This window comes from Polyergus mexicanus, unplaced genomic scaffold (genome assembly GCF_030449975.1).
Source record: "Polyergus mexicanus isolate NDT 795.1 unplaced genomic scaffold, iyPolMexi1.0 SCAF_10, whole genome shotgun sequence".
In the NCBI taxonomy this organism is placed as follows: Eukaryota; Metazoa; Arthropoda; class Insecta; order Hymenoptera; family Formicidae; genus Polyergus; species Polyergus mexicanus.
The window spans coordinates 4,132,294-4,156,159 of NW_027223330.1; the positions used below are offsets into that span (position 1 = coordinate 4,132,294).

The following is a 23,866-nucleotide window of genomic DNA, read 5'->3' on the forward strand; positions in this document are numbered from 1 at the left end:
AGCCATTCCCACTACTTAACCACACATGGTTTTTTTTTACTTTTTGGATAAATTATGGACCACCAAACGTTGTAAATAAAGAATTTGTGACCACCTAACGATTTTGCATCGAACAAGCCTTGATTTAATCGATTAGACTAAAAATTAAAAATGTCCGGCTAACTTTACACCAATATTTTAATTATTTAATTTAAAAAATACGATTGACCACCAAACGTTTTAATTAGGCTACCAATCATCACCAAACGACCACCAAACGATTAGATAATTTTAATTATCAAAAAGTCAAAGTGATCCGGCTAACTTTACGGAGCCGAATAGAAGCGAGAAAAATTGATATTTCAGTAGAGCCAACTTAACTTTTGCTTATAAATGTAAATAAACATAATCTGGCAATTTTTTTGTTAATTTTCCATTTTGATAATTAATACAAACAAACGATAACTGTTACGAACATCGATATATAGATTATATATCGATTACATATTGATGTTTACGAAATAATGAAAAGTAAAAGTTGGCACCATCTACTCTCAACCGTTTCCACCGACTAAATTTCGTGTCAATTCGATGCTACTCCGATAAAGCTTGTAGATCGAAGTGGGAGTGAAATGAACGCAGTCAGTCGTGTTTCCATCGACTTAAATTTGGTTCTACGCCGCACTAGATGCGAATTAATACTTCGGTGGAAACTAGACCACTGTCTATGTTGTTTGTATGCCGGACGGGCGTACGCATGAATGCTGTAAAGCAGTACTCGGAATTAGATGCCCTTTTCGGGCCGATATCTGAGGCGCCGCCTGCGGTTCCCCCACTACCTTTCGAAGCTCGACGGCCGAGCGGCCGATCGCGCATGCAACGCTATGCCTCAGGAGCGTCCCTATATAAAAAATATGCTGAGATCGTATCTTCTGTCAAATCGTCATTTAAATTTGCCTTGCTAGATCATTTTTATAAATTTCTATTATTAATATATTATATATGTAATCTATTACACGCATATATATTTTATATGTTATAATAATATTATATATTTTAGAGACAGTAATATATATAATGATTACAATCTTGATAATAGCTTTCCACGTCACCCATGAGATACTATTGTCGATTCGTTTTTTTAAAGTGGTTTCCCCGGTAGGCCTATTCCACTAAAAGATAATAAAGATAATGAAATAGGAATAGGATAATGGGCACGATTATGATAACTGTGGTCTATTTGAAAGGACGTTTCTGAAGACATTTTTCATGAGGAACACGGGAAAAATAGTAAAAAAAATTTCCGACCAATAGTTTTCGAAATGTATTTAAAGTATTGGACATGATAATAAAACGTTACAAAACGGACCCAATGACCTTGACCTTAACATATGTTGTAAAGATCACTGTCGCGAGTATCTTCCATGTGTAGCTTCTATCCATGAATGTAATTTTTGATTTATTTTTTATTCAATATTTTTTAAAAACAGACATTTTTTGTTAAAATTTGTTTAATTTTTTTATTTATTTTAATTTCCTCGCTTCGTATTGTAAAGTATATGCGTGGACGCAGTGGGTTCCGCCCCTCCCACGGGGAGGGGCTCCACTTCCGAAAGATATAATCTAACCCAAACCTATTTCTGATTTAAAACTAAAATTTGGTTTGGGTTACGTTATATAACCCAAACCAAATTTTCGTTTTGAATTAAACTTTAACTTTAAATATCTCAAAAATTATAAGAGACCGCCGATTAAGTTATAAGGAAAAGTTACTCAGGATTATGATCTTGACAACATATATCAAGGTCAACATCGTTGGGTCCATTTTTATAAAGTTTTATTATCATGTCCAATACTTTAAAGTGATATATCTCGAAAACTATTTGTCGGAAATTTTTTTTACTATTTTCCCGTGTTCCTCGTCAAAAATGTCTTCAGAAACGACCTTTCAAATAAGGGGCCACAGTTATCGTAATCATCCCGGATAATGGAATAGGTCTACTGGAAAAATCACTTTAAAAAAAACGCATTGACAATAGTACCTCATGGGCAATGTGGAAAGCTATTATCAAAATTTTAATTATTATATATATATATATATTAACTAAAGTGCTAAAATAGAATACTATTTTCCACCACAATATTTTCGTCTCCAATTTTTTATAGGACAATTATTTAGCCACTATTTCAAAAGATGTTGATTGTTTAGAGGAAACCTACAATATGTTTAAGAATATTTACATTTTGAATTAACTATTCAATTTGATTATTTTTACTTCAGATAAGGCAAAGATAACCTTTATATTGTAAATACAATATAAAGAGCGTTGATTATTCCATTACAGATCACAAGATTCTATTAGCAGAGACTATAATATTTAACTCTTGCTTAAAAGATTTTTATGCTTTGTAAATGGATTCTTGACAATCGATGCAAGCTGAATGCAATCCACTGGTTTGCGAATTAGTATTTATCTGTTACTTTCATCTGCTTAAAATCAAAATAAACATGATATAATGTTAATAGGCATAAAATTGTTTGTACAGCAATCTTATCAGTATAACTGTCATCATTACAATTCTCACAGTCTTCCTTTAGATTGAATAAACCCACAATACTTAAATATATCTCATATTGTAGTTGCACAATATTTATCCCAGCACTGGTATATGTTGCGTAGACACAAATACAATATTTTTAGCGTAAAGATCCCATTGTAAATAAAAGAGATTAATTTCTTGAAAATTATTAAGCTTATGTTGCAAATACATACTCTTGTATTATAAAGATATAACAAAAATTACTCGTTTTTAAATGTGTCTTATTATATATATCTAAGAATTTGTCCCACATTGCTAAAGTACCCAAGCTCTTTCATAGCAAAGAATACTTACTCAATGTCACTTCGTAGAATGAGAAAAGTCTCGAAAATTTACAGATATGTTTGATACTAAAACATGATAATAAGATAATAATATTAAGATAGTAATATAGGTTAGGATATCTCTCATATATCCAGTAGATAATGTAGAAAATTGTTAGAATAATTTTTGTTGCATATCTGTGTTTTTCATATTGTATGCTGTCGGTAAATAATTAATAATTGTATTATATGCTTTCGCACTTAAAATTTTATGTATGTGTTACGGCATCGTCACACGAAATATTCTAAACGACCCCCCCCCCCCCTCCATCGGAGTGCATTAGTTTTTTCGTTTCTCAAGATTAATAAAGGTATTTTTAATTTTTCCGTGATCAATAAACGATTGCGCATCGATTGAACTAGTTTTGAAACAAAAATAATATCTAATAAAAGTTGTAATTAGGCCAACAATCACCAACAAATGACTAACAAACGATTCATAAAAAGAAAGTTATAAAAGTGAATGACCGGCTAACTTTATAGAGTTCACATACACTATAGATTTTCAATATTGACAGTGAATATCGGAACGCAGCCTTTGTGTACATATATTATTTGTATACCATTACTTACCGTACATTATTTTAATGCAATTGATTACAATAATATATATTAAATAAATTCGCACAAACAATATATATTAAATTTTCTGTAACATTTTTATTACATACTTATCAACAAAGATCACCAATCTATATATAGCATTAAGCATATTTAATAAACTAAAATTTCTGAAAAAAATAATTTTTCGACATTATTGATATATTATATTATCTCTATATTTTACTTAATCAAAATTAATTCTTCATCAACTGTATAAAAAATATAAGCAAAAATAATGATAAAAAAAGAAAGAAAATAAATGCAAAGAAAAAAAAGAAACAGAAGGAAAAATAAAAGTCAGATAATCTAATTAATTATACTTTTTTGTAAGATAAGTTTTTCTTTTTTTACACTTCATTATTAAATAAATTATATAATATTCGCAACTTTTTCTCATGTGTGTGTGAGAATAATAAAGTTAAAATTTATTGCACAGATAGTTACTTTGTGCCTAAAAAAAAAACAAGTGTTTTTTATGTTACTACATAAAAATGTTCCCAATTAAGAATGTTAAAAATGAAATAAGATGATATTTAAAATTTATTTTCTAATTACAAACTATGCAAATTCGTTTTTACTGAGGACCTTCTTCATAGTCTTTTCTAAAGAGGGTAATAATTCACAATAGGAGTCGACACACGTAATGGCACATTTTTCAAACTCTTCACTATACTTATCTACTTCAATTTGTGTCGGATTTGGTCCCATTTTGTCTTTTATATTATCATTGCATTCCATTACACACCTTTGCAAACGATTCTGGAAAATATTTAAAAAAAATAATAAATATATATATAATGTATGCGTGGTATGGCACGTTGTTTTACTTTTTAATAGCATAAAAAATATTCTATTTAATATAAAAGTTTCAAAAAATAATTGTCTTAAGAAAAATTGCGATTCTAATTAATAAATTCATATTATATCGAGACATAATGAAAATTTGAAATTATTTTTATGTCCAAACATAATTTTAATTCATAGAATTATTATTATATCGCGACATAATTTTAATTCATTTAATTATTATATTAAAACATAAATTTAATTTATTGGATTTTTATTATGTCAGGACAAATTATGTCTAGATATAAAAATAATTCCGAATTTTTATTATGTCCCGATATAATTTTTAATTCATCTAATTACACTGTTCAACACCAAACTTGCCTTAAGTTCTACCAAGTCATTTGTGATAGATTTTTTTTAACGCTGATTACGAATCTGACTGTAAAAGTGGCGTATCACGTCAAGTTTTTGAGAAAATGTCAGTCAAAGTTGCTAAAATAGGTTTTTAATACTTTGGCGTGAGTTACATATATCTTTTAATGGAGACGTGTTACAGACGGCAGCGACAGCTCAAAATAAAACTCAAGACATATATTTTATGACAAAAATACCAGAGGTCCCAGGCAGGAAAGATTTTCCTGAAAAAAAGTGATCGAAACATAAGAAATATCTATTGCGATGTTTTCCAGTCATATGTCTTCAATTGTCCATTACTAAATTTTTTTTTAGTTACAAGAGTAACAAAAAACTATTCTAATTTTGTTCTTAACTATAGCGACCACAAAAATCTACACATACTCATGATTTGAATGATTTTTCAAAAATTTGATCTGCTATTTTGGATCTTCCATTTTTAATTTTAAAATTTTAACACATAATTCGTGACGAGTGATCAAGCAAATGTATACATACCGACTTTCATGATCAAAATGATTTTAAAAAATTTTAGTAATGGACAACTGGAGACATATGACTGGGGGACACTGCGATAGATGTTTCGACCACTTTTTTCAGAAAAACCTTTCCTGCCTAGAATTTCTGGCATTTTTAGCATAAAGTATAAGTTTTGAGCTTTATTTTGAGCTGTCACTATCGTCTGTAGCACGTCTCCATTGAAAGATATAACTCACATCAAAATATCAAAAACGCCTATTTTAGCAACTTTGACTGAGGTTTTCTCAAAAACTTGATGTGATACAGTCATTTTTACAGCTAGATTCAATCAGTAATCAGTGCTAAAAAATCTACCAGAAATGATTTGGTAGAACTTAAGGCAAAAAAAATTCTTATTTTGTCGATCAGTGTTATTATTATGTTCCAACATAATTTTATTTTCATAAATTGTCAATACTGTCAAAAATCACTAGCTACTGAGTTAAAATTTTATTGCGATATAATAATAATGCCCTAAAACTCCTATCTTCATCTATACTTCTAGGATAAAATTTACATTCGATATAAATTTAAATAATCTTTTTATTTCATTTTTATTATTCAAGATTTACGAAGGATTATATAAATATTAATTTATGAAAATAAAATTATACTAGAATAATTAAATACATTAAAATTATATCGCGTCATAATAATAATTGAATTAATTAAAATTGTTTGGATTTTAATTCTTAGAATTATTATTATATATGGCGACATAATTTTAATTCAATAGCTGGTGATTTTTTATTTTACAATATTGGCAGCATTGGTTTATGGCATGCCGTTTTACTTTTTAATAGCAAACACTTTGAGTAACATAATAATAATTTGATAAATTAAAATTATGTCGGGACATAATAAAAATTCAGAATTATTTTTATGTCTAGACATAATTTTAATTCATGGAATTAACATTATCTCACCATATAATTTTAATTTATCCAATTATTATATTAGAACATAAATGTAATTTATTGGATTATTATTATGTCAGGACTTATAATAATATAATATCAGGAATTATAATAATATAATATCAGGAATTATAATAATATAAATTAAATTAAATTAGAATTTTTCTTAAGATAATTATTTTTTGAAACTTTTATATTAAATAGAATTTATGCTATTAAAAAGTAAAACAGCATGCCATATGCATGTGTGTGTGCATGCGTATGTGTGTATTTATTTTATGTATGCATATACATATATATGATTTATATTTATAAATCATGTGCTAGAAATCCCAGCTTAAATCATCAAATAATTCTGGCAATTAAATAAGTTGAATTTTATTACCTGTACTCGTTCAAACTCTCCTTGAACATATTGTTGTGCTTTATTCAAAGAAGAACTACAATTATCTACACATCTATGAATCTTTTGTATGCTATATGTTTCATTATCGCAACATTGTGCAGCACACTTGTGCATATCTCTCTGAAATCAAATGTAATTTATGCTTATATGTACAATATGTGAAACACAAACTAAGGAGAGTTAAGAATTATTAATTATAATTTTTTCAATATTAAGTAAACATGGAAAAAATATAATTTTCTTATTTTCAATTTTGAAGAAATTATTGCATATTTATGAGTAAAATATGAAATTGCCACAAATCATAATTGAAATTACTACTGTCAAAAAAGAATAGATCTCTATGTTATATAATTCTATAAAATATTATTTCCCTTTGTTTACAATTTGAGTATATTTTAAACCCATCACACCATAAAATAAGAAAAGAATTTCCTTTAACTCCAAATGACACAGATTTTTTTATATTTTTGCAAAGCAAAGAACTTCTATGACTGTGAAATTCATAATATATATGTGAATATAAGATTTCTCAAATTCACATACAAGAAATTCATCCAAATATATAAATTATTTGATTAAATGAGATATAGGTAAAGTAATTGAATTACGAATTGGAACATATTCGTTTGATTAATATAACACACATTTCCTAACCTTGAAAAATATTTTTAATAGCTTATTATTTTTTTTTCATATAATAGCCAACGATAATTTTCATTCTACATTTTAAAACAAATTTTTCAAATAAAATTTCATTCTGTTTACATTCTGTATATTGTTCTGTATATAGTTCTGTATATAATTCTGTATACAATTTCGTACATAATTTTGTATATAATTCTCTCTCTGTATATAATTAATACATTTGTATATATTTAATAAGTATATTTTTTATATTATAAAAACATTTTTCTTTATCACTATGATCGATAAAAATACCTGCATTTTTCGTAAATAAGTCTTATCAATTTCTTCAACCATTTTCGTCATATGATCTTCTACTCGTTTTTTCTGTTCTTCCATTTTTGTTTTATTTATTATAAAATTATTTGTATAAATATACAATGCAAAATATACAATGTACAATGTGAAGCACGTGTGAAATAGTATGATTCAGGATTGCCAACTTTAGGATTGACAGCAGCTACTGATCTCTATACATAACTGGATAAAGCGGGGAGCACACACTTTTACATAAGCGCATAATCATAAGCATAAGGAATTTGATTGGTCAATTTTCTCATGCATAAGGAAATGGACCAATCAAATTCTTTATGCTTATGATTATGCGCTTATGCAAAAGTGTGTGCTCCCCGCTTAAGGCATATAGGAGAAAAAGATTGTGACCAATTGAAGGTTGTGGGCTTTGTCTACAATATGGCGCCAAAATAAGACATGATATGAACAGAAAAATTATATGGAATCATCAATAGCAAATAGCAAATAGTAATTTGTTTAATTTTTGTTTTTTACATATAATATATCGAAAGTTGCTTATTACTACAAAATTTCCAATGTAATAAAATAGTGCACTTTAATGTTCAAGATTTAATATATTTTAACATATATTTTAATTTTTAATATATTTTTATTATATTATATAGCATTATAAGCATTAATATTATATAGCAATATTATAAGCATTATATATATATATATATATATATACCCAGACAGCACAAGGATGTCCTTAGGACGTCCAAAGAGCATCCAGGACATATATGTAGGATATCCTCAGGATATCCCATTGTAATCCTCAGATCTCCTCTGGATGTCCTGAGGAAGAGTAAATGATAGCCGTATATTAACCTCTGGAGAATCCAGAGAGATCCTGTGGAACATCCTAAGGATTTTTATAGGATATGTTAGGGATATTTTTCGTATGTTTCAAGGAGCAAATTTTAAAATTTAAAAATAAATTAAAATTATGTTTTGTTATTTACTGCCAATATTAAAAATAGTTCACCGTTCTTTAATATTTGAGGCTTTCGTGCTGTACATGAATATTTTAGGTTTGGCTCCCGGGTTTGAGTTGTGTAATATTTTCTAAACAATCCAATATCTGAATTCCCTATGTCGGGATTGCATCAGAAATTGAACTGATAGAAAATAATTACATTTGTAATTTCCTGTCAGTTGCTCTTTGCAAGCTTTATATAATTCTCATGACCAAAAAATCTCAAATACGAGTTCGCGTGTCGCATAGCGGTAAACAAACGAACTTACGGTTGAATACTATTGTTTGTAAAGTTTTTGAAATGTTGCGAACAGTAACATTTCTCATGAAATATTAAATAAATAATAATTTTGGATATATGAAAATGTGCGCATCAAATTCAATTATTAATATTAAACGAAATTAATGTTAACAATTAATTGCACATGTATATATCCTCTGGAAATCCAAAAGACATCCAATATAATAGACAGGGCAGATATATCCTACGGACATCCAGGGGTTATCCACTGGACATTTATAGAACATTAATACTTATTATAATACTTAAGATTTCTAAATTATATTAAATAGCTGACACAACTAAAAATAATTATGTATGCATATTAAATTTTTATAAATATATTTATAATAATATCTTAAAATATCCTACAAATGTCCTGAACCGTCCTGGACATATTCAGGATGATCCTGAGGATGTTTTGTGTTGTCTGGGTATATATATATTATTGTAGAAGCAACTTGCATGCATCACTGTATGTGTGTTCAATAATAAATATATAAAAAACTTTTATTTATTACTTACAATTAATAATAAGAAATACTCTTGTAATAATAAAAATAAACATTTTATAATAAAAAATATCATAAAATTTGTTATTTTGTGATATTTTAAAAAAATGTAAAAATAATATTAGTGTTATTTATTGCACGAGATATTAATTTGAAAGCAATAATTTATGTGAAATTACTAATTCTCTACATCTTATTGTATTAATCGCACGCTGTTTTTATTTCTATCTATGTTACTCTTTTTTATTTTCGTACTGGTTATTGCACTCTGATAATGAGAAATATGCTATTATACAATACTTTATACATAAATAATAAATAACTTATAATTCTATTTTAGATATATATTATTTATTATTGTTATACTTATATATACTGACATATATATATTATAATATGTACATTTTTTCTCTAGTTATATAGTTCTATATTTCTTCTTATTTTATATAAACTATATACTATTGTATATAATTTTTATTTATAATCATCAGCTACAGATATGCACAGAGCAGAGGGTTATCATTTCTGAAGTGGCTTCTTTGTTGGAAACTGCAATTATTTTGTAAGATTATCAAGGTAATTACTTAATTATAATTTTTCATAAACAATATTAAAAGATTTTTTATTTATATTTTTATTGTACCGTTTTATAAAATTTGTGCATTTTTTATTATATTATATATACACACATATTTTGTATATTTACAATTATTTATAAATATTGATATATAAGAACTTAATTACGTATCATAGATAAATTAAAAATAACTAAAATAAAATAAAATCTTTCAAATTTGTGCATTATATAATATATATGATGTGAGGCATATTTTGAATTTTAAAATGTAATATTTTTCCAATATTTTTGCATGCATCATATAGAAAAACAAAGAGAAAGAAATAGAAATTCGATTTCTAAATTGACTTAATTGACTATCCTTTTTTCTTAAATATTCTTTTTCACAATGTTGTAAACAGTCTTTTTTTATACATATTTAAATAATTAAATTATGTTCAAATACACATTCTATATTGTGTGTGTTTTACATATTAATTTCTATTTAATTTGCAAAGTATATTTTATTTGGTTAAAATGTTTAAGAAGTTTAATACAATTTTTTTACTTATTTTATATATATAAATGATATTATTATTATTATATTAATTTTATTTTGTTGCACATTTTAATTTATAATTTTAAAATATCATAAAAATAAGATTCAAAAATTAATTATATTAATAACATTAAAAATAATATTTAAAAAGTTTTTAGTAATTTAAATTTTCCACCAAGAAGTGTAGACATAGCCCACAATTTTAATGACTTCCGGTATTCTATTGGTCACAGACTCTGAGCTGCGGATCCTAGTGTATGCCTTATCTAGTTATGTATAGAGATCAGTGGCAGGAGCAGAGAGAAGCCTGAAAGAGGCAATGCCGGCGATTTTCGTGGGGCGCTTTTTCTAGGCCGTAGAGCAGCGCCGTGCATCCACTTTTAGGAATTGGAAACATTTATCCACATCCACTTTTCGGTACTGTCGGTTAAATCTCCATATGGTTCATGTCCGTGCTACATCCACTTTTCGATACTGTCGGTCATTTGGTTCATATCCGTGCTACATCCACTTTTCGATCTTTTCGATAGGTAGTACCATAGACATAGTATATCTAGACCGAGTGTTGAGGAGTGGGAGCCGAGGTGCACGTAAAAAAGGACATACTCTGTTTCGTGCCCCTTGCGTTCTCTCTCGCTCGCATGTAGCATGACGAAAGAGAGCGCTATGCTACGTGCGAGCGAAAGAGAACGCAAGGGACACGAAACAGAGTATGTCCTTTTCTACGTGTATCTTTACCCCTATTCATTAAATAAAGGCAAACGCTCGGTCTAGATATACTATGTCTATGGGCAGTACTGATCGCTTAACAAAGAAAAATGTTGGCGCCGACATTTGTCTCTCTTTCATCGCGTATATGTGTAGTATCCACAAAGGCACAAACACCGATACGTTGAGCACACGGATGCGATCGTTGAGACATAAATCTAGATAAGGAGCGACAATCGCGTGCTGTCCTTGTTCTTCTAACAATCTAACATATCGCTTTAAGGTCGAGATACAACCTAAAAATGCTTTCTGGCCTCTCGTGGCAGAAAGCAATAATGCAACAAGACTAACGGGTGCCTATTTTTTGAGAATTGTAACGATACTGTTACTAACGGCCTAGTGGGCCGATCCACCGCGCGCATTTTCTTAGGCTCGGCACCTATGGCGCCCCTAAGCTACACCCGTATCGCGGCCCCACCGTAGAGTCATCCCACCACGCGCCGACTCGCGTGAGTGGTGAGTGGGAGGGCGGCCGCCGGTATATAAGGCGGTCCGGCAAGCGTAACGTTACCAGTTACTAATTCCCGATCCTGAGTCCTCTCATTAACTCCAGATCCGAAACTACCTCTCGTGTTACATCAGGTCATGGGCTACCCGTGGTTATGCCGGGCTACTCGATTGCTGGGACGACGTATCCTGATATCCCGCGTTAAACCAGGTCACGGGGTACCCGTGGTTATGCCGGGCTACCTGGTTGCTGGGACGGCGCATCCTTAGACCGTTTCACGTACACCGCGTTCAGATTAGACTGTTCCGCGTATATCGCGACCCGACCAGGCTGGACTATAAGACCGTTCTATAATTACCGCGTCCAGTTTAGACCGTAAGATTTTGTAAATATCGCGTCCAGTTAGACGATAAGACCGTTCCGCGTATATCGCGTCCAGACTAGATCGTAAGACCGCTCTGTATCCATACCGCGACTTGATAGTTTGTAAGACCGTTTTGTACATATACCGCGAACCGCTAGACCGTAAGATTACTTTGTACACATACCACGCCCGAACGCCGTACTCATAGAATTAATTAACCATCTTAGGATAACTACCCGCGTCGCGCTAATTTTATCTTTATACGTGGCCTCTAGATTACATCAGCGTGCTAGTCTTTCTAAGGATAAGCCGCAGAAAGTGCCGACGCCCCGTCCTTCTAAGGATAAGGCGATCAGGCGGTTGGAACCACACTAAGGGCCCCGCGACACCTCGTAGTCTTTAAGATCTCCTTATTGTAATAGCTGCTATCTATGTTATTGTAATAATAATAATTACTTGCATGTAAATGCGGCGACCGCAGAACACCCCAGCACCGTCTGCATGAGCCGCGCTCACTTCCCGAGCCTTGCACACGCGCCCGTCACCGCAACATTGTCCCTGCAAACTTTTGTACGGACCGCTGTCGCACGTTCTCATTGTAAATATAGCTTTTAGTGTTGCATCTTTAATAACTGCTTGAATAAACTAATCGTTAAACCGCTTATACCAAGGAAGAGTGAATTTGAGTTTCCCCCTTTTCCCGAATCCTGGCACCGGCGAGCCTGATCCAAGGCGTACGGAAAAGGTGAACCGTTACAGAATTTTATACTTAGCGTCTCCCGACTGCCGTTAAACTGTAAAATATGCAATTGGCGTCTCCCGACTGCTCTTAAACTGTAAAATATGCGATTAATAATTAGTGTAATAAAAAAGTACAATTTATTATTAGTTAATTTTAAAATCTTATTACTAGTTAAACTAAAATTAGAACTCTTTTTAAATCATATAGTACAAAACATGTGATAAAAATAAATTCAAACAAATAATAAACTTAAATAATAATTAATAATTAAAATAAACATGTTATAAACAATAATTAATAATTAAATAAATATGTTATAAAAATAAATTCAAATTAACAATAAATAATACTTCGAATAAATTTATTTGTGTGATTTCTTATATTTTATATTATACTAAATATGTAATAATAATAATGTAATAATAGATATTATTTCAAACTTTTCTAAGCAAATGTTTTTATTTAAAATATTTTTTTATTTTATTTTTATATTATTTTTTTTTTAAATGTTTTTGTGATAATCAAATGTTAGGCTTCTGTTGGCAGCAGTCGGGAGTGATTTTTTAAAAATGTTTTTTAATTTTTGTTTTATTTATTTTTGTTATATTATTTTTTATATTATTTTTTAATATAATTTTTTTATTATTTTTTTTAAATTTAATTTTTTGTTATATTACCTTTTTCCATTGTTTTTTTGTTATATTATTTTCTATTGTTTTTTATGATAAATTATTTATCAGTTTGGAAAAGGCAATAGTTTATTGGTTTCCATAATTTTACAAAAATGTTCTTTCATGTATTTTACATTCTTGGAGTATTTTTCCTCGCAAGGATTACCTTCTAAGACTATAGTCGTAGCAAGAACTGCAGCATAAATTCTACAACTTGTTCCATCAGGTTGTGTTTGAACTTTTTCAAAAATTATATCATTTGAGCTTATAGTCGAATAACGAAGATGTATGTAATTTTTCTCTTTAGTTACCAATTTGTCGTATGTACAGCTAGATAAACTATCGTACACGCAAAGTTTGATGCCATCAAAGAAAATACACCTCCAGTGATTACTACAATTCCCTCCAATTATTTGTAAGCTTTTGTCACTATAACTGGTTACAATTATGTGAGGGTATTCTAAATATAGTACACTTTGTGTTTCGAAAAAAGAAGTTTCCCTTATGATGCGCAAAAATAAATCCAACGATTCATCATTTAATTGACTTGTTATAGGCAAGACATTCTTTTTCCCCAAAGAAGGAGAAGAAAACGTGTGATCTAAAAGATTTTTATGTCTTACCATATCATCTTCAGTTATATCTCTTTTGTTACTTGAATGATTTATGATAATACAATCATCGTCTTGTTCTTTATTCAGAACAATAGTAACAATATCAGTCATTGCTACTTCCATTGGTAAAACGTTCGGTTTGAATCGTTTGCTATTTTCCATGCCATTTTCGCTTACTATAATATTACTTGTGTGACTAAATAATTTTCATGCTGTTTTTTGTTTAGCTTCCATGATGTATCTTGGATTTCTTATTGGCATATGTCTATTATGATGAGATCTAAGATTTCTGGAAGCATGCATTCATTACAGAAGCGTGTTAAGAAAGGCAGCATTTCAGTTCTCCAAAAAATATTGTTTCTATCAATGCGCAACATTTTTATGCTTTTTGGAGTCCAAATAGCAAAAATACAATATTCTCGCTGTGTAATATTTAACTGATCTTGAATTTGATAATAATATCGGTGCTTCCTTGTCTCAGTGATAAAAATAATTCTGATTCACTTTGTTTTCTAATATCGAGTTCAATTTTCTGCCAGTTTATCGCATTTTCTAACAATTTTTCGGAATGATTTTGCCGAAATTGTTCGAATATATCGGATGGAATATCCGGTTTTTGCGATTGCGGACCGTAATGACGATCTGTTCCTGGCTCTCGTTTGAATTTTTTTTATTTTCCCTGTGCTTCTCGAGATTCTCTGGTTTTCGCAACTTTTATTTGTCATCGCTTTTCCAGATTCTCCACAATAGGCGGAACAGTTTTTCACATGCTTTGATGTATTTGTGTAAATACTTGTTGCGTATTGTATTGCACAGCTGCTCCTGTAATTCGAGCATTGTAAGAGCCTCGTTTATCAAAATTAATATACTTTTTGTCAATTTGTTTGCAAATTATTGAATTGAATGATACTATTGGATTGTTCGTTAAATTTAACAAGCTCTCGGAGTAAGCACTTAGATACATGACAGCATTTTCTATTTTTTGATACAGACCGTGTAATTTTAGAAACGGTACATAATTTTTCTTCGTTTCATCACAATTCTCTTTGTACGGGATCGTCCCGATTGCACACATTACCGATCGGACACATATGGTTGCATTCGGACACAGGCCCGATCTGACACAGTATATCAGAAATATATAGGTTTGGGTTAGGTTATATCTTCCGGAAGTGGAACCTTTCTAGGGGGGGGGGGGCGGAACATACTGTCTGCACGCATATACTTTTTAATGCGTAGTAAGGTTCCACATAGGTTTACAACTTTCCACACTAAGCGAGGTTCAACGCAAACCTATGTGTCTAGTTTTTTGATAGTGAAGCCCCCCGTAGGGGGGCCGAAACCCACTGTGTCCACGCATACATTTTCCCATCCACACAATGATTGTAGGATGGATCTAGCTTCGCGATGAGGACTGTGTCCGATCGGAACTGTGTCCGATTGAGCCTGTGTCCGATCGGGCCTGTGTCCGATTGCAACCATATGTGTCCGATCGGAATTATGTCCGATTGGGTCTGTGTCCGATCGGGCCTGTGTCCAATTGCAACCATATGTGTTTGATCGGAATTGTGTCCGATTACGTCTGTGTCTCATCGAGCCTGTGTCCGATCAGGACTGTGTCCGACCGAACCTGTGTCCGATTGGGAAATATTGTCGTGTCCGATCGGTAATGTGCGCAATCGAAACTCACTCCTTTGTACATAAAACCACGTGCTTTATATTCGCCAAACATATGGCTAGGAATGTTCAATATATCTTTTTTGTAATTCCATAGCCTGGTAATGTTGAAGTTACCTTTCTACTCTTCGGAGAGCGGCTGCCTGTATTACTTCCTTTTGTATTTTTAAAATGTTGTTTTATACAACATTTCGCATTTGTACAAAGCCACGCTGTCTATACATTTTTGGCTGAGTCATCTTAGCCACAGCTTTTAGCTTTTTGCATAAATTGCAAAACAAATGATTGGTGCATTCTATCTTTTTTACTGTCACTATATGGTCACGGTATAGTCTGTTATCAACAATGGCCTGATAAACGCTATTGTCACTATTAACAACAACCGTTCTATAAATCAGACCATGCATTTCGAGGCTACATTAAAAACCTTCTGCGATGGCATCACTCTCTTTGCTTGTGGAGCTTGTGTTCCGATGAAAATTTTTGTAGCATTTGTGACCTCTTGATTGAACACCTTTCCTCTCTGCCATATCATATAACGTACAAAATTATTATGGACACCGACGAAGAGAATCTTTCTCGTGCAGTAACCACCCAGACAGCACAAGGTTGTCCTTAGGACGTCCAAAGGGCATCCAGGACATACATGTAGGATATCCTCAGGATATCCCATTGTAAATCCTCAGATCTCCTTTGGATATCCTGAGGAAGAGTAAATGATAGCCGTATATTAACCCCTGGAGAATCCAGGGAGATCTTGTGGAACATCCTAAGGATTTTTATAGGATATGTTAGGAATATTTTTCGTAGGTTTCAAGGAGCAAATTTTAAAATTTCAATATAAATTAAAATTATGTTTTGTTATTTACTGCCAATATTAAAAATCTAATATTAAAAATAGTTCACCGTTCTTTAATATTTGAGGTTTTCGTGTTGTACATGAATATTTTAGGTTTGGCTCCCGGGTTTGAGTTGTGTAATATTTTCTAAACAATCCAATATCTGAATTCCCTATGTCGGGATTGCATCAGAAATTGAACTGATAGAAAATAATTACATTTGTAATTTCCTGTCAGTTGCTCTTTGCAAGCTTTATATAATTCTCATGACCAAATCTCAAATACGAGTTCGCGTGTCGCATAGCGGTAAACAAACGAACTAGCGGTTGAATACTATTGTTTGTAAAGTTTTTGGAAAGTTGCGAACAGTAACATTTCTCATGAAATATTAAATAAATAATAATTTTGGATATATGAAAATGTGCGCATCAAATTCAATTATTAATATTAAACGAAATTAATGTTAACAATTAATTGCACATGTATATGGTCTCTGGAAATCCAAAAGACATCCAATATAATAGACAGGGCAGATACATCCTACAGACACCCAGGGGTTATCCAGTGGACTTTTGTAGGACATTAATACTTATTATAATACTTAAGATTTCTAAATTATATTAAATAGCCGACACAACTAAAAATAATTATGTATGCATATTAAATTTTTATAAATATATTTATAATAATATCTTAAAACATCCTACAAATGTCCTGAACCGTCCTGGACATATTCAGGATGATCCTGAGGATGTTTTGTGCTGTCTGGGCAATTATGGCTCCAATCACGAAAAGAAAGTCGTAGGCGTTGTCGTATGATCTCTTCATTCAACTACCATCTGCTACAACTGTTATATATGGAATACCGTTTATAACTTCGTTTTTCTCGAGAGCCAATTGCTTTTCAACTTCACCAGTCATTTTCATATTTTCCATGGCTATCTTTTCAAAATCATCGACTAAATTGTATCTATATTTGATATAGGTTAGCTCGGATATGCAAGGAACATTTAAGCTGCACACAACTCTTCGAACTGAGCATAACCAATTCCCACTGTAATAGTTCTTGTTACAGCGGCCGTATTAATGTCCAATGTTTCCGGCTCTGTGGATTCTGACTAGATGTTGGCTTCATAATTGCACATTTGGCACTTGAAGAACAATTGCGTCTTTAATCCACTGCAACGAGAATTAACGAGTTTCCAATCTTTAAATTGGCGCTCTATTCTTCGCGCATGGTTATCAAATGTTCTGTGCATTTCTTTTCACAGAAAAGAAATGTCGACAATGCAACGGCCTTCAGGCATGGTTTCCTGGATACGATTTGTATCCAGAGGGCCATTATCGATAACAAAATTGTTATCTTCGCAAAGTTCTACATTTTCATAACACGTATCTGTATTTGCATTTGACTCCAGGCATTGCATTGTTTGGATACTAACTTTCAAATCCATCGTATCGGGAAGTGATTTCTGAAAATCGATGGATTCGTTGTTATAGTATCCTTAGTAATCTCAGTATTCCTGGAGTCATTTGCCTCTTGGGTCTTTATCAGGTGCAATAATTATCGTCTGCAAAGAAAAATAAATGGATAAGCATTTTGTAAAACATTGCTATAAAAATAAGGTATATCATAAAACTTCTGACAAATAAGTGCAGTCTTTTGTTTATAAATTTTTATCTAAGTGCTACTAAAAATTAATTTTATAACATTATTATATAATACTATAGATAATATAATATTTTAATAACATAAATGCCTCTGAAATATTTTATAATTAGCAGAAATTGCATTTGGTAGGAAATATTTCTTTCAACAACCAGCTCACGAAATGATCGCCTCTGGGATATACTTTTTAACCAAAGCGCACATGCAAAACGCATTTGGTGGGAAATATTTCTTTCAACAACCAGCTCACAAAATGTTCGCCTTTGGCTAACATAACTACTGTGGCACTAACTACTATTATAAAATAAAAAAACCTCACAAAGGTAAAAAAAATACGCCAAGTATATAAAAAAATTCCAACTTGTACGTAAAAAAGTTTAATATTTACCATTAAAAAATAACTTTAAAAAATGTTTTACCTTGAAAAATAATTTTCATAAAAAACAAAAAAATAAAAAATAATTTTCCTCTAAAAAATAACTCTAAAAGATAAAAACTTTAAAAAAATCAAAAATTAAAACTAAATATGAAATCAAGTTAACTAGCCAAGTAAATATAGAAACAGTTCAGTTTGTAATTTGAAATAATATTTGTTTGATAAAATCAGTCTTGCATTTATAAAAATATTATAGATTTCCTCGAGAAAATTAAAATGCACTTTATTTTTATAGAATTACTGTTGTTATGTCCCTCCCCCCAAATAAATATTATATATAATAACATATAATATATATGTGCGTAATAGACATATATAATATATTAATAATAGAAATTTATAAAAATGATCTAGCAAGGCAAATTTAAATGGCGATTTGACAGAAGGTACGATCTCAGCATATTTTTTATATAGGGACGCTCCTGAGGCATAGCGTTGCACGCGCGATCGGCAGCTCGGCCGTCGAGCCTCGAACGGTAATGGGGGAACTGCAGGCGGCGCCTCAGATATCGGCCCGAAAAGGGCATCTAATTCCGAGCACTGCTGTAAAGTAAAGGGCATAACCCTAAATTATAAAAACTCTTGGTTGGTTAATTTTAACAGCATTAAGAATTTATTGTTAAATAAAGAAAGAGCACAGGAAAATGAAAAGAACGGACAAGAATTGCTGAAAACTTCGATAAATCTATGCTTTAGAACAATTCGCCGTACCACGTTTTACGAAATCGTAACACGCGACGAAACTAAAGTATGCGCGCTCACGTTACTAAAACGTAGATTTATCGATAGTCGAAATTCGCTACCGTATGGTTATGTATCTGAACAATGATTTTTCTATTTTTTCTCGACTCTCTCTTTTATCGCTATATTCCCAGACAGCACAAAACATCCTCAGGATCATCCTGAATAGGTCCAGGACGGTTCAGGACATTTGTAGGATGTTTTAAGATATTATTATACATATATTTATAAAAATTTAATATGCATACATAATTATTATTAGTTGTGTCGGCTATTTAATATAATTTAGAAATCTTAAATATTATAATAAGTATTAATGTCCCATAAATGTCCACTCGATAACCCCTGGATGTCTGCAGGATATATCTGCCCTGTCTATTATATTGGATGTCTTTTGGATTTCCAGAGGACATATACATGTGCAATTAATTGTTAACATTAATTTCGTTTAATATTAATAATTGAATTTGATGCGCACATTTTCATATATCCAAAATTATTATTTATTTAATATTTCATGAAAAATGTTACTGTTCGCAACATTCCAAAAACTTTACAAACAATAGTATTCAACCGCTAGTTCGTTTGTTTACCGCTATGCGACACGCGAACTCGTATTTGAGATTTGATCATGAGAATTATATAAAGCTTGCAAAGAGCAACTGACAGGAAATTACAAATGTAATTATTTTCTATCAGTTCAATTTCTGATGCAATCCCGACATAGGGAATTCAGATATTGGATTGTTTAGAAAATATTACACAACTCAAACCCGGGAGCCAAACCTAAAATATTCATGTACAGCACGAAAGCCTCAAATATTAAAGAACGGTGAACTATTTTTAATATTAGATTTTTAATATTGGCAGTAAATAACAAAACATAATTTTAATTTATATTGAAATTTTAAAATTTGCTCCTTGAAACATACGAAAAATATCCCTAACATATCCTATAAAAATCCTTAGGATGTTCCACAGGATCTCCCTGGATTCTCCAGAGGTTAATATACGGCTATCATTTACTCTTCCTCAGGACATCCAGAGGAAATTTGAGGATTACAATGGGATATCCTGAGGATATCCTACATATACCAGGTATATAAATATGAAACCGGAATTTTTGTATAGAAAATACACGTTTATTGTATGAAAATGATAAAACATATTTTATTCGAAGTATTGCCCATTGCTAGCTATACATTTTTCCCATCTCTCTGACAATTTGTGGATGCCACGCCAAAAAAACTGTTGCTCCTTTGAGGCAAACCAATCATCGAGCCATTTTCGTACATTTTCGTAAACTGAAGTGCTGCTCAGCAAGTGCGTGTCCCATCGATGCAAATAAGTAGTAATCGGATGGAGCCAAGTTTGATGAGTAAGCCGCATTCGAAAGTATTTCCCAACTAAACGCCTCAATCGTTTCCTTGACCGGTTTTGCTGTGTATGATGGTGTATTATCATGAAGCAAAATCACTTTGTGTTGCCTTTTTTGATATTCTGGTCGTTTTTCACGCAAAGCTTGATTCAAATCGAGTTGTTGTTGCGTTTGAGCGTCATCCTCATCCAACAATGTTTGCAATTCGCTGTCTTCAAACTTTTTCGGTGGTCTTCCACGTTCTTCGTTTCTCACATCAAAATCGCCACTTTTGAATTTTTTAAACCACTCAAAGCACTGTCATTTACCAAGAGCATGCTCACCGTAAGCTTCGACAAGCATTCGATGCGATTCTGCAGCAGTTTTCTTCAAATGGTAACAGAAAATCAATGCTGTCCGCAAATCGTAGTTTCCAGGCACAAAATTCGACATGTTCAACGCTATTAAAAACTATGCTGTTGTATGAAACTTGTATCGTTGTGAGTTGAAAATCTTTATCAGATGTCAAAACAAGAAAATGGCGCCAATGACGCGGTTTGACGGTAACTACATTGACAGCTAGGGCCAGCTATGGGCAAATTCCGGTTTCATATTTATATACCTGGTATGTCCTGGATGCCCTTTGGACGTCCTAAGGACATCCTTGTGCTGTCTGGGTGTAACGAACGAGATGAGTATTAAGATCCCCATACAGTACAGAACATTGCAATTACATTGCAGGAATGTTATAATCTTGCAAGTTGCAATGTAATATTGTTGAGACATTATTGAAACATGTAATTGAAATATTTCATGAAAATGTTACTGCCACATTCCAAAAACATTACTCGGTAAAAACAGTATTCGGTAATCGCTAATTCGTTCATTTACCGCTATGCGGCGAGCGTTGAGTTATCTATCTGCATTTAAATTTTAGTCATGATGATTATATAAAGCTTGCAAAGAGCGACTAGTAAGATTAAAGATATGATATTTATTTTTTAATTTGTCTGATACGACCTCAACACAGGGAATTCAGATATTGAACTGATTATTCAGAAATCGGACAGATAAATGCCCGAAAAAGTTAAAATTATCCGTTTATTATCTACATAAGATGTAAAATAGTCTAATATCTATATAAAAATTTATATAGATATTATAAATTTATATAGATATAAAAATATATTTATATAAAATATTAACTTTTACGAATTAAATTATTTAAATTTATTTAATTATATTATTAATTATATATGTAAGTGTTTTTGTCATACAATATATATATATATATATACAATATATATATTCAGGGTTGGGAAGTAACGCGTTACCTGTAACGCCGTTACCGTTATATCCAGACAGCACAAGGATGTCCTTAGGACGTCCAAAGGGCATCCAGGATATACATGTAGGATATCCTCAGGATATCTCATTGTAATCCTCAGATCTCCTCTGGATGTCCTGAGAAAGAGCAAATGATAGCCGTATATTAACCTCTGGAGAATCCAGGGAGATCCTGTGGAACATCCTAAGGATTTTTATAGGATATGTTAGGGATATTTTTCGTATGTTTCAAGGAGCAAATTTTAAAATTTCAATATAAATTAAAATTATGTTTTGTTATTTACTGCCAATATTAAAAATCTAATATTAAAAATAGTTCACCGTTCTTTAATATTTGAGGCTTTCGTGTTGTACATGAATATTTTAGGTTTGGCTCCCGGGTTTGAGTTGTGTAATATTTTCTAAACAATCCAATATCTGAATTCCCTATGTTGGGATTGCATCAGAAATTGAACTGATAGAAAATAATTACATTTGTAATTTCCTGTCAGTTGCTCTTTGCAAGCTTTATATAATTCTCATGACCAAATCTCAAATACGAGTTCGCGTGTCGCATAGCGGTAAACAAACGAACTAGCGGTTGAATATTTGTAAAGTTTTTGGAATGTTACGAACAGTAATATTTCTCATGAAATATTAAATAAATAATAATTTTGGATATATGAAAATGTGCGCATCAAATTCAATTATTAATATTAAACGAAATTAATGTTAACAATTAATTGCACATGTATATGTTCTCTGGAAATCCAAAAGACATCCAATATAATAGACAGGGCAGATATATCCTACAGACATCCAGGGGTTATCCAGTGGACATTTATAGGACATTAATACTTATTATAATACTTAAGATTTCTAAATTATATTAAATAGCCGACACAACTAAAAATAATTATGTATGCATATTAAATTTTTATAAATATATTTATAATAATATCTTAAAATATCCTACAAATGTCCTGAACCGTCCTGGACATTTTCAGGATGATCCTGAGGATGTTTTGTGCTGTCTGGGTAATTACTTTTTTTTGGTAACGGATTGGTAACGGCGTTACTTTTCGTTTGTAACGGTAAGGTAACGGCGTTATTTTTTCACTAACGAGTAACGATTTTAATGGTTACTTCTATCGTTACTTTGTTTTTGACTAATATTTCAATGAAATTATTCTGCAATATGTCTGCAACCTTTCTGTACTGTATAGAGAGTGAACAAGACGAATATATGAAAATGTAAGTAAGACAATATAGGAATGAGACAATCACAGAAACAAGTAAGAGGAAAATAGCAACGTTTAAAGAAGATTCGAAAATCGAGCCTTTGCCGTCTTTTTTCTTACTTGCTCTTATTATTGTCTCGTTCGCTTCTGATAATAAGACAATAATAAGAGTGAGCGAGACAATCACAGGAGTGAGCGAAAAAGGAATACCAGCATTCATAAAAGCTCGATCTTGATCCTCGAGTCTTCTTTGCACGTTGCTATTCTCCTCTCGCTCACTTTTATCATTGTCTAGCTCACTCTTATCATTATCTCAGGAGCGAGCGAGACAATAAGAGGCAAGCATCTCTCACATTTCATTCATCTCATGATGAATTAGCCTGGACTCGCACCAAGGACAAAGACTGTTGATAAAATCAAAGGAATTTAGCCTGGGCTCGAACCAAAGGCAAAGTCTGGTAAAGTCAACGGAGCTTAGCCCAGACTCAAACCAGGGGCAAAATGAGTCGGTAAGGGGCAAAGTAGGTTGCACAGAGATTGCCGGTCTCGCCTTTA

The 23,866-nt window shown here is 31.5% G+C and overlaps 1 protein-coding gene and 2 pseudogenes across 2 annotated transcripts; all 3 read right to left on the bottom strand.

Annotated features, from left to right (window-relative positions):
- Positions 1 to 3,843: 3,843 nt before the first annotated feature.
- Positions 3,844 to 7,669, bottom strand: LOC138936777 (protein FAM136A). Of its 2 annotated transcripts, XM_070302423.1 has the most exons (4): positions 7,494 to 7,669; positions 6,531 to 6,671; positions 4,062 to 4,265; positions 3,851 to 3,957 (listed from the first exon to the last, which is right to left on the bottom strand). In XM_070302423.1, the coding sequence occupies exons 1-3, from the start codon at positions 7,575 to 7,577 to the stop codon at positions 4,065 to 4,067; spliced, it is 426 nt and encodes a 141-aa protein (XP_070158524.1). In that variant the 5' UTR covers positions 7,578 to 7,669; the 3' UTR covers positions 3,851 to 3,957; positions 4,062 to 4,064. The 2 variants fall into 2 exon arrangements, with proteins under 2 accessions (XP_070158523.1, XP_070158524.1); XM_070302422.1 differs by having other exon boundaries at positions 3,844 to 4,265.
- A 5,807-nt stretch (positions 7,670 to 13,476) lies between these two features.
- On the bottom strand, positions 13,477 to 14,486 carry LOC138937300 (uncharacterized; annotated as a pseudogene).
- Positions 14,487 to 14,488: 2 nt separating this feature from the next.
- Positions 14,489 to 18,484, bottom strand: LOC138936940 (uncharacterized; annotated as a pseudogene).
- Between the last annotated feature and the right edge of the window lie 5,382 nt (positions 18,485 to 23,866).